Source organism: Monodon monoceros, unplaced genomic scaffold, assembly GCF_005190385.1.
Source record: "Monodon monoceros isolate NGI ecotype Baffin Bay Population unplaced genomic scaffold, NGI_Narwhal_1 Super_Scaffold_10, whole genome shotgun sequence".
Taxonomy (NCBI): Eukaryota; Metazoa; Chordata; class Mammalia; order Artiodactyla; family Monodontidae; genus Monodon; species Monodon monoceros.
In genome coordinates, this window is record NW_021703766.1 from 57,059,113 (window position 1) to 57,071,364 (window position 12,252).

The 12,252-nt window shown below is 44.2% G+C and overlaps 1 protein-coding gene across 1 annotated transcript; it reads left to right on the forward strand.

Moving 5' to 3' along the window:
- The first annotated feature begins 2,615 nt into the window (after positions 1-2,615).
- On the forward strand, positions 2,616-9,487 carry LOC114907962 (zinc finger protein 154-like). The gene is made up of 3 exons (XM_029244115.1): positions 2,616-3,359; positions 4,874-5,000; positions 6,370-9,487. Exons 1-3 carry the CDS (start codon positions 3,327-3,329, stop codon positions 7,701-7,703), a joined length of 1,494 nt encoding a protein of 497 aa, XP_029099948.1. The 5' UTR covers positions 2,616-3,326; the 3' UTR covers positions 7,704-9,487.
- Positions 9,488-12,252: the final 2,765 nt, after the last annotated feature.

The following is a 12,252-nucleotide window of genomic DNA, read 5'->3' on the forward strand; positions in this document are numbered from 1 at the left end:
CACAGAGTGCCTCATTCAGGTCTGGGTTCAGAATTGAGCATGTGCATTTTTTTCTCTTTTTTTTGTGGTACGCGGGTCTCTCACTGTTGTGGCCTCTCCCGTTGCGGAGCATAGGCTCCGGACGCGCAGGCCCAGCGGCCACGGCTCACGGGTCCAGCCACTCCGCGATATTTGGCATCCTCCCGGACCAGGGCACGAACCCGTGTCCCCTGCATCGGCAGGCGGACTCTCAACCACTGTGCCACCAGGGAAGCCCCATGTGCATTTTTAATGAGTCCCCTGGTGACACTGATGGTGAAGGTCCTGGGATCAAACTCTGAAAATCAGGGTTCTAGGAAAGGTGAGCATGCCTGGTTTCAGGCCCCAGTTCAACATAGTGGAAATTTTCAAGCTCTGAGAGGCAGAGCCAAGACTTTCTACCCACATGCCCTGAGTGTCTCTGCAGTGAGCAAAGGAGAGGAATGGCCAGCTGGGCTGGTGTCCTGCACTCTGCACTGCTGAGGAGACCTGTGAAGCCTCCACCCACTGAACAACCTGGTCACCTGCTTCTTCTCCCCAAAATTTATTGCAGAAGTACCCAGCGGGCTCATCTCTTACGTCCTTCAAGTGTTTTCTCAAAGTCCCTCTTATTAAAAAGATTTCCCTTTCTGTGCTGTGTAATATTATACTCCATACTGTACTTCTCAGGATACTCACCTTGCCTTCTTCTCCCAATTTGTCTGCCACATTATAACATATTATACAATTAGTCTTTTCTGTTTCTGGTCTTTCTTCCTTGAGTACAATGTAATTCCTATGAATTCAGGGTTTTTTGTCTCTGTTATGACCCAATGTCTCCCATGTACCTACAGTAAATACCTAAAACCAACTGTTTGTTCATTGATCATTAGTGAGACCAGGGACTAAATATGACATCTGAGCTTCCCTGTATATTTTTACAACTCTGGTTATTCTGAATGTCTCCTTTAACTCTCTCCTTCCATGCTGGTATTGCTCAAAAATTTCAAGAATAAAAGAGTCAGGACTTCCCTGGTGGCGCAGTGGTTAAGAATCTACCTGCCAGTGCAGGGGACACAGGTTTGATCCCTGGTACGGGAAGACCCCACATGCCGTGGAGCAGCTAAGCCCGTGCGCCACAACTACTGAGCCTGCATGCTGCAACTACTGAAGCCCATGCTCCTAGAGCCCGTGTTCCGAAACAAAGAGAAGCCACTGCAATGAGAAGCTCACACACTGCAACGAAGATTAGCCCCCGCTCACCGCAACTAGAGAAAGCCCACGCACAGCAACGAAGACCTAACACAGACAAAAAATTAATTAATTAATTTTTAAAAAAGAGTAATGGTAGTATTTAAAAAAAGAATGAAGAAGAGTCACATTTTGGAGATAAAACCTTCAGAGTGACCATTCTAGTCATGTAGTCATAGGCTCAGCTTAATTCTATGTCTTCTCAGACATCACATCTAAAACTCTGAGGCCTGACCTTTTTCTATCATCCACTGATGTTTCACCAAAACTATTTCTGCTACTACTTTGAATCACTACATAGACATTATGAATAGCTATTTGTAATTTGCATTTTACAACTATTTTTCTGAGATAACATCAGTTCTTCATGCAAACAGTCCCTGCATCAAAAAAGAAATGATAATCATTTCCCAGCAATGAAATTGTAAATTTAAGATACTCCCAGTATCTCCAGGGCAAGAGTACCCTTTGTATACATCCTCCAACTGTGAACACTGCAGCCATTGTACAGTAAAAGTAGCATGTTTCTCATTGTCCTTTTTTTGAGATTGATGGTAGATTCCTAAAAGGAACTGAATATATGTCAGCGTATCAAGTAAGAGATATTAAATGGTTAAAAGTGTTGTTCAATGTATTAGACAGAATAATTGACTCTAAAGGCAGGAGAGATGTTTTCTTTGGAAACCACAGACTGATCTGTTAAAGAAAAATTACTCAGACGCTTGTAAAAAAGTTGGGATTTGTAGCCAAGGAGGAAGGGGTTGGTGTCAGTGGATAAAAAATTACTAAGAGAGCAGGGAAATTCTTCCTAAACTGACCTAAACAATTCTTCCAGAAGGTGTAGGTCAGTGTGATCAGTTATTACCTGTGTGATGGTGAGGGATGAGGAAATTTCGTCAGATATCAGTGGCTATCAGACATTTAGGATGGGAAATTCTTGCCAAACCCACTTAGCAGAATTCTTGCTCTTGAGGACAAGGCCCAAAGACTGGGTCTAATAAAATAAAAAATAAAATAAAATAAATAAAGAGAAAAAGCTTAGAGGGGCTTGACTAAAATTTAGTCAAGGAGAGGCTCTGTTAGATCTATTTTTGTACTCCTGATTGAGGGTGGCTCAATATCCTTCCTCTGTCTTCCTTGACAGAACACGATCTGGAGTATTTTCTCTCTTGCCCCTGACCAAATGTACATAGACTGGAAAACTAACTTTATGCTTTGGAGTGCATGAATTTGAATTGAAATAAGATAGTGTTTATTAGCTTCCGCTAACAAACACATTTTGTGTCTGATTCTATAAAAATATGTTCGTTTGGTTTTGTAGCCTTTGGGGGCATCTGAAATTGTTTGTTTGAATCTCTCTTCCCCACCCCCCCCCCCCCCCCACCCCCACCCCCGTGCCGTGCCCCGCGGCTTGCGGGATTTTAGTTTCCCCATCAGGGATTGAACCCGTGCCCTCAGCAGTGAAAGCCAGAGTCCTAACCACTGGACCTCCAGGGAATTCCCTGAAATAGTATTTTTAGCTTCTGGGAGCATGCCAATCTTCACCGAGTACGAAACTCTATGTCTCCAAACACTTGGGTGATCAGCTGCAGAGAGCATTTGGCAAACATAGGATCACGATACCTTTAAAGGTGGGGTGAAACTCACCTGGATATATCTTTTCCCAACTCCCCTCCTGGCAAAGCTAGTCCTTTCCAGCAGAAAGCCCAGTCTCCTCAGTGTGTGGATCTGTTGGGACTACATTACCCAGAATGCTCAGTATCGAGCGGCAGGAACGCTACCCAATGAACGCTTAGAGACAGGAGGCCGCATGATGTCAGGGCGGAACTTCTGGCTTCCTTTTCACAGCGGCCATGTTAGCTACTCTTGGTTTTGTTTGACCAGTGTGAGAGATTTGGGAATTGTGGGTCCATCTCGAGGTGACGGAATTGAGAAGGTCCGAAAGGAGGGGCTGTCTCCGCGGCATAGAGGCGGGTCTGAAGTTCGGCGACGCCCCCCGGGGGCCCCGCGCCAGGCCCAGGAGAGGGTCCGCCGTCCCTGCGTCCCGCCTCTCCCGGCCCCGCTCCGCCCAGAGTCTGATGGCGGCGGCGGCGCTGAGGAACCTGCCTCAGGTAAACGCTCGTCCTCCGGCCCTCACCGCGCCAGACTAAAGCCCCGAATGCGGGGCGCTTGCTCACGTGCCTGCAGCCCAGGCCGCGGTGTCCGGGATGGTGGTGGGGCGTGGGCAAGGGTGACAGGCGGAGGGACACCTGTTAAAAGGAGAACCGATCACTGAGGAACAGAGGTTGAATAGCTACCCTGAGTCCCAGTCTTCAGGGTCAGGCAGGGGTATAGGGAGGTCTGAGCCCATCGAACCCCGCCATAGACTCATTCCTCAAGACTTGGCTTTTTCCACGTTTCCCACGGCTGCAGAGGCGCATTTTGGAAACAACACAGCCAAGTGGAGGGTGCCCCATTCCCTCACTGTCCCTGACCTCCACCCACATGTTCTCTGGATTGTGGTTTCTTGCGACTCGTAAGTGCTGTGCCCCCACTTTGGGGTCTGGAAGCCCTGGAGAAACCCTAAGGCCAGGGTTATGGGAAGGTGTTTCCGTTTCTGGCAACCATTGTAAACAGGTGTGAAAAGTTATCCTAGAAACTGGTAGCACATGCTTGAGGTAAAACTTAACTGGGAATTTCCAGGAAAGGAAAAGTCCCTTTTCTTTCAGGTGGGAATAAAGATCAGGGGACAGTAATTAGGACTGGAATGACTGCTGAGAAGTTGGTGATTGATGGGAGGTTTCAATCAGAGGAGGGAGGTAGTATTACCAACGTCTTAACTGGCTACATCTGGCTGTTGCATGAAGTATAAACTGTGGGTTAGAGGAAGGAGTAAGGAAGATGGGTATGGAGGCTACTGCCATAATCCAGGTGAGGGTCAGTGGACCAGAGTCATGGTTTAGGAGGTATGATTGGATTCTGGATGTGTGTTTTTAAAAGTGACAACTATATTTTCTGATGTGAACCATGAGGGAGTAAAACAGGACTCAGGGATATTCCTAGGGTTGTTTTTTTGTTTGTTTGTTTTGTTTTTTTAGCAGGTGTGGGAATAGAAACTCTATCAACAGAGATGAGGAAGTTGGTAGTAGGAGTAATATTCCCCAGAGATATCAGGAGCTTCTGAGATGTTTCCTAGAGCAGTAAGTGGAGGCATTAAGTGAGCAGCTAAATACACAGGTCTAGAAGTCTGGAGTGTGGGACAGTGAGGTGGTGACCACCATAGTCATGGGCTGTGGGATCCAGTCTCAAGGATTATGCGTACTTGAAGAGGGAGTATGCTTGATGACCCCAGGGCCCTGGTATTGAGGCTTTTGTGACCTTGGCCACACCAGTGGAATAGCCTGGCATGAGTGTGTGGATCCCTCTATGCCAGGTCCACAGCTTAGATACCTACTTGCCAACGCACCTCTTGTTGATGGCTGGTTCCAGTGATCAATGGGACCGTTTGAAGACAGTGACACCAATGGTACCAGGGCCTGGTTTCTCCTCTGAGTTGGAGAGCTTGGGAGGAGAGTGGGCATGGGGCATGGATTGTTGTCCCTGAGAAAGGGGCTGTTTGTGGTTTCATCTGTCTCCATCTTGCCAGGGCAGTGTGACCTTTGAGGATGTGGCTGTGTACTTCTCCTGGGAGGAATGGGATCTCCTTGATGATGCTCAGAGATGCCTGTACCACAACGTGATGCTGGAGAACTTGGCACTTACAACTTCCTTGGGTAAGGCTGTCAAACCTGCCTCTGTGCCTTGAACTAGTCTCTGCCCTTCCTTTTTTCCCCAGGAGCAGTCTGTCCTCACATCAGGACCATGGGCACTGCTTCCTTCCTTAGTTCCCTGGGTTGGTGCTGTGGTTCGTTGGGCTGAGGTTTGTGCACTTCCCTCTCCTTCCTTTAGCATGCCCAACATTATCTTCCTTGTTGACTTAACAGTTCTTTTTTTATTATTATTCTTTTTAAAAAATTCTTTATTTTCCATTATGGTTATGATAGGATATCGAATCCCTTGCTTCTTGTATCATCAAGGTGCCATGTATTTGATCAGTGAGGGAGCGGGATTGGGTTGGAGAGCCCACAGAGGTTCACAGTATGTATATGAATCAAGCAAGATGACTCAGAGGGAGCCTGGTCCTGCATAGTAGCACATAGAGGGCATGATGACAATGCCGTATTCAAATCATGCCAGAAACTTACTGTGTTTGACCAGAATTTTGATGCCAGTGGCCACACTTCATTTCTGTCTTCCCCTTTCTTGACACTTGGCCAATTCGTCATCTCTATTGTCACTGCTACTCTTAATTTCCAACCTGAGGTTAACCTCACATCTCTGGACTCCTCTCTCACCCGTTTTTCTCACTACTCCAACTGCAGTGCTTTCTGCATTGGCCCCTATGTATTCTTTTTTTTTTTAACTTTAAAAAATTTATTTATTTATTTTTGGCTGTGTCAGGTCTTCATTGTGGCGCACGGGCTTCTCTCTAGTTGCGGCGGCACATGGGTTTCTCTCTAGTTGTGACGTGTGGGTTTCCTCTCTCTCATTGAGGCGCGCAAGCTCAGTAGTTGTGGCGTGTGAGCTTTGTTGCTCCGTGGCATGTGGTATCTTAGTTCCCCGACCAGGAATAGAACCTGGGTCCCCTGCATTGAAAGGCAATTCTTTACGACTGGACCACCAGGGAAGTCCCCCTATGTATTGTTTCATGAGGTGTGCACACATTCTTAAACAGTCCTTAAAGACTAGCTGCCCTAATATAGTATTTTCTTGGGTCTTGGCACAACCCTTTTATACAGTGTTCATGTGTCCCCAGCAGACAGGTTCCTTTTCAAAGTTCTTTGTAGAAGAAGGAATTGCATACCCTGTCTCTTCTTTTTGTGTCCACCACAAGGTTGTGTCCTTCACCTCATGAGACCTCTCCCATTCTGTGATCTTTATAGCTCAGTAGTGCTAAGCAGCCCCATCCTCAACTGCAACCAACTCCTTGCTCCTGCAAACAATCCCATGGACAGGTTCCTAGGTTTGTTATACACACTTTTGTAGTAGCTGTCCCCTCCGACCAAAGTCAATGTGCACTTCACCAGCATTACTTGCTTTCAGGTTGTTGGCATGGAGCAGAGGATGAAGAGGCACCTCCTGAACAGAGCATTTCTGTAAATAGAATGTCACAGGTCAGTACTCCCAAGGCAGGTGTGTCCACCCAAAAGGCCCATTTTTGTGAGATATGCGGCCCGGACTTGGGAGACATTTTGCACTTGACTGAGCACCAGAGGCAGAAACTGTACGATATTGGGGCATGGGAGCAGCAGTTGTATTTCAGTGCAAAACTTCAGCACCAAAAGCAGAACATTGGCGAGAAATGCTTCAGAAGCAACATGGACAGAGCCTCATTTATGAAAGACTGCAAATGTTTTGTGTCAGGGAAGTCCCTTTCCCATGGGGAGTCCACATACATGAGGAAGAAGTCAAACAGGGGAACTGAGTGTGGAGCTGCCTTTCACAGGGGGAAAACTCATTATAACTCTGGAGAATGTACTGAAGACTTTAGTTGCAAACACATGCTTTTTAAGCACCAAAGAGTCCCCACTAGAGAAAAATGCTACATGTGCAGCGAATGTGGGAAATCTTTTAGCAAAAGCTACAGCCTCAATGACCATTGGAGAGTTCATACTGGGGAAAAGCCTTATGAGTGTGGGGAATGTGGGAAAACCTTTAGGCAAAGCTCTAGCCTCATTCAACACCGGAGAGTTCACACTGGAGCGAGGCCTCATGAGTGTGACGAATGTGGAAAATTATTTAGCAACAAATCCAACCTCATTAAACATCGGAGAATTCATACTGGGGAAAGGCCATATGAGTGTAGTGAATGTGGGAAATCCTTTAGTGAAAGCTCTGCACTCCTTCAACACCGGAGTGTTCACACTGGAGAAAGGCCTTATGAGTGCAGTGAGTGTGGGAAATTCTTTACCTACCACTCCAGTCTTATAAAACACCAGAGAGTTCACTCTGGATCAAGGCCCTATGAGTGCAGTGAATGCGGAAAATCCTTTACTCAAAACTCTAGTCTCATTGAACACCATAGAGTTCATAGTGGAGAAAGGCCTTATAAGTGCAGCGAATGTGGGAAATCTTTTAGCCAAAGCTCTGCACTTCTGCAACATCGGAGAGTTCACACTGGAGAAAGGCCTTATGAGTGCAGCGAATGTGGGAAATTCTTTACTTACAGCTCCAGTCTCTTGAAACACCAGAGAGTTCACACTGGATCAAGGCCTTATGAGTGTAGTGAATGTGGGAAATCCTTTACTCAAAACTCCAGCCTCATTAAACACAGGAGAATTCACACTGGAGAAAAGCCTTATGAGTGCAGCGAATGTGGGAAATCTTTTAGCCATAGCTCCAGCCTCATTAAACACCGAAGAGTTCACACTGGTTAAAGGCCTGATGAGTGCAGTGAATGTGGGAAATCTTTTACCCATAGGCCCAACTTCAGTGACCACTAGAGTGTTCATATTGGAGAAAGGCTTTATGTGCATTTGAATGTGGGAAATTCATCTCCAGACTCCTAAAACACCATAGTGTCACATTGGAGCAAAGCCTTATGAGTATGGCAGATGGGGGAAATCCTTTGGCCAAAGTCTAGCCTCAGTACACTCCAGAGAATTCACAGTGGAGAAAGGCCTTATAACTTATAAATTCAGTGAGTGTGAGAAAGCCTTCCGCTGAAGAACGTACCTCATGGGATACCACAGATTTCAAATGGGAGAACTACCTTCAATGTGCAGGTATATATGATTTCTTTGTTCAGTGCAACAACACAGGAGGAGATCCCTTATGAAGATGCCATTTGCCTGTATTGAACCAGATACATCCAAACATCTACTTAAATTCCAGGTATGTGGGAGCTGCATTGCACTTTTTAACCTGTCCAGGGCCCTTGCCAGATTCATGTCACCGCCAGTTCTGTAGTAGAAGTCATTTCACCTCTAACCACCTGGCAGATGCCCATAGTGTGCAACATTCACCCAACCTAGTGTGTTCAGGGAAGGAAACCCCAGTGCTCTCCCACTTGCGGGATGATTCATGAGTAGCTTGAACACTTAGTCTTTCCCAGGTTTTTTTCCTCCCTTATGAGTTAAATCATGGGCCTTACCCAGTTTTGGCCTAGAGGACTCCGTTGGTGATTTGAAAAGATGGACTACATTTTTCAGTAATATTATTGATCTCATGAGACTCTAGTGATGGGATTTTTCCAGCCTCCAAGTCACTAGCCTGGGGAACAGTCTGCCTCCCATTGCTCTTGTTTGTATAATAATAAAGGTCTTATTGTTTAAGACACCATTAATCTTAGGGGTTCTGTTCACTGTATGGGGTGGTTTGTTGTAAACTGGGTTTGTTGGCTTGAGATGAACTGCTCTGGTCAGGATCCCAAACTGTGTGCCTCAGCAGGGACAGTATGATGACAGAATATGCCTCTCCAGTTTTGGCCTAGGTTGCATTGCTGCTCAAAACCTTCAAGGAAAGACTGCAGGGCTTTGTGGTGTTAATTTTTAGATGACATACCATGATGTTTTGTAGGTTCAGAGTTCAAACTGAGGAGGGGGCTGTTTCTGGTTGCTGTGACAACCTTTAGTGCTTTTGAGAGCAACATAAACTTATTCTCTTGTTCACAGGCGACATTTCATCGTGCTCAGCACTGTTGAGGGAAATCTGTTCCCCAGGTCCAGCAGCAGAGCTATGTGCCCTGATGTCCTGAATTCTGTAGGGTAACATCAGTGATTTTAAGATTAAAGGGGCCAGGGAAGTGATAATTGTTACAGAAACACTGGATTAATAGAGAGTGGAGGAGACTACAACATAATGGTTGAATGTGCCTCTTTTAAAAGGTCACTCACGATGTTTAGTCACTATGGTTGTGAAGGATGAGCAGGTACAGAAATTCTCAGGACGTCCAGAACTGTATATCCTGTGTAGCTGAAGGCCTTGTCAGAGAAAATAATCAAAACTTTTTGTGGGGCTTCCCTGGTGGCGCAGTGGTTGGGAGTCCGCCTGCTGATGCAGGGGACGCAGGTTCGTGTCCCGGTCCAGGAGGATCCCACATGCTGCGGAGTGGCTGGGCCCGTGAGCCATGGCCGCTGGGCCTGTGCGTCCAGAGCCTGTGCTCCGCAACAGGAGAGGCCACAGCTGTGAGAGGCCCGCGTACCAAAAAAAAAAAAAAAAAGTTTTGTGGATTCCTGTGGCTTCTCTGGGCTGTTCATCTAAGGCCATTGCTGTGCAAACAGGAAAACAAGGATAGAGAGAAGAAAGATTCTTAGTCTAGTGATATGGTATTTTTGACCCATCCAGTATCCCTGTTGAATGAAGTGGAAATAGTCTTTGTTTCCACTTCAAAAATTTCTCACTTATTTTTGCTGCCCCTGAGGCAAGTGCTGAACCTGCCCATTGAGTCAGTATGGTTGGCAAAACTGATTTTCTAGAGTAGGAAATCCAGAATTTTAAGTTGAATCATATTTTTAAAGTTTTAATAAGGTATAAATTATATGCAGTAAATATCTATATTTAAACTATAAAATTTGATAAATTTTGATATCTATATAAATCCATGAAACCATCAATCATTATAATAAACGTTTCTGTCACCTCCATACTTACCTTTAATAATCCTTTAATAACCTCTTTGTCCTCCAAGCAGCCATTGATTTGCTTTTCGTTATAACAAATTAGTTTGCATTTTCTAGAATTTTATATGATTGAAGTCATAAAGTCTTTTCTTTTTTTTCCTTGGGTCCCCTCGCGTGGCATATTTATTTTGCAGTTCATGGTGCTTACATGAGTAGTTCATCCTTTTTATGTTATTGAAAAGTGTGTTGGATTGTTATTGCACTATTTATTTATTTATTCATCTGTTTATGGATGTTCTAATTGTTTCCAGTTTTGGCTATTGCAAATAAAAGTGGTACACAAATTGGATACAGTTCTTCGTATTGACATATTTCCTTTCTCTTGTGTTAACACATCAAAATGCAATACCTGAATCATAGTGTAGGTAATATATAACTTTTAAAATTTATTTTATTTATTTTCTTTGGCTTCATTTGGCTTTCGTTGCTGCGCAGGCTTTCTCTAGTTGCAGCGAGTAGGGGCTACTCTTCCTTGCGGTGAGGGGACTTCTCATTACGGTGGCTTCCCTTTGTTGCAGAGCACAGGCTCTAGGGCACGTGGGCTTCAGTAGCTGCGGCACATGGGCTCAGTAGTTGTGGCTCACTGGCTTTAGAGCGCAGGCCCAGTAGTTGTGGCACATGGGCTTAGTTGCTCTGTGGCATGTGGGATCTTCCCGGACCAGAGCTCAAACCTGTGTCCCCTGCATTGGCAGGTGGATTCTTAACCACTGTACCACCAGGGAAGGCCCTATAAAACTTTTTAAGAAACACCAAATTGTCCTCTAAAATGATTGTTTCCTTTTGTATGCCTATTAGCAGTGTATGAGAGTTCCAGTTCTCCCATATTCTTGCTAAAGTGGATATGGTTAGCTTTTAAAATTTTGACTTTTTTAGTAAATATATAGCATTATGTCACTGTGGTTTTAGTTGCATTTCCCTGCTATTTCATGATGTTGAGCATAGCTTGTGTACAGGAAATATGGAAGAAGAGTGAGCATGTTAAACATTTTGAAAGACTCAATAAACCAAATTTAGATTGTGGCAAATTCTAATGAACAAATGGCTTAGCAGCTTCATCAAGTGAATAATATGAACTAAAAAATGGTAAGTGGTACATAGAGGTTAAAAAACATGCAAGACACACCTAATTATTGCCTAAGATAAATTTTGTATCCAGATTGCAATCAATCTGCATCAAATAATACAGTTGACAAAATTCAGCACTTACAACAGTTTATCATAATTTTAAGTATTTTGATTTTTTGCAACAAAGTTATTGGAGTTATATAAGGGCCTTTACATTTTAGAAACACATCCTGAAGGGGTTATATGTGAATTGACATGATGTCTGCGATTATAAATAAACCACTAAGTGCATTGTGATATAGAGAATAAGAACAACCATGAAATAATAAATAATGACAGAATCATTACTTCTTACTAGTCTTTTCCATTCTGGAATATATTTGAAAATAGCCATTACAAAGGGTAGAGTATGTGCAGGTAGGGTAATTTCATATGGTGAGAAGGATAAATTTAAAAGGCCAGGAGGAAACTTTTAGTTTTGATACTCTAAGTGGATATTTTAAATATGAGCAGTTTAAGTCAATCATGTCTGAACTAAACTGTTTAAAAAACAAATCTTCAAAACTTGTCACTCCCTAATCTTTTTGTTTTCATTTTCATAGATATTTTTGTATGTGTGTCTGTGTGGCCATATTCCATTTTATTTGATCTGATATAGAAAATCCTACATAGGTTTTTGTTTTGTTTTGTTTTGTTTTTTTGTGGTACGCGGGCCTCTAACTGTTGTGGCCTCTCCCGTTGCGGAGCACAGGCTCCAGACGCACAGGCTCAGTGGCCATGGCTCACGGGCCCAGCCGCTCCACGGCATGTGGGATCTTTCTGGACTGGGGCACGACCCCGTGTCCCCTGCATCAGCAGGCAGACTCAACCACTGCGCCACCAGGGAAGACCCTACATAGGTTTTGAGGGTGTTTGTAACTTTAAAATAGAAACAATTAGCATTATCCATAGAAATTTAGAACAGGAAAAAACCTTAGATGTCATGAGACCAATTTTTCTTCTTTCGCAGATAAGTAAATTAGGGCCCAGGAAGGGGAAGTGAGTGACTTGCACAGCTAGTTAGTAGCAGGATTGGAAGTAAACCCAGGTTTAGTAACCCTTTGGTCCAATGTTTTGTTTTGTTTCATATTTACATTTTTAATTTTTTTACTTAAAGACTTTATTTTTTAAGAGCAGTTTTAGGTTCATAACAAAATTAAGAGGAAGGTGCCCTGCCCCTACACATTCATCACCTCCTTCA

Coding starts and splice junctions, on each gene's coding strand:
- LOC114907962 (XM_029244115.1), top strand. CDS start 3,327: ATGGCGGCGGCGGCGCTGAGGAACCTGCCTCAG. Junction 3,360..4,873: donor CGCTGAGGAACCTGCCTCAG/GTAAACGCTCGT, acceptor CCATCTTGCCAG/GGCAGTGTGACCTTTGAGGA. Junction 5,001..6,369: donor GGCACTTACAACTTCCTTGG/GTAAGGCTGTCA, acceptor ACTTGCTTTCAG/GTTGTTGGCATGGAGCAGAG.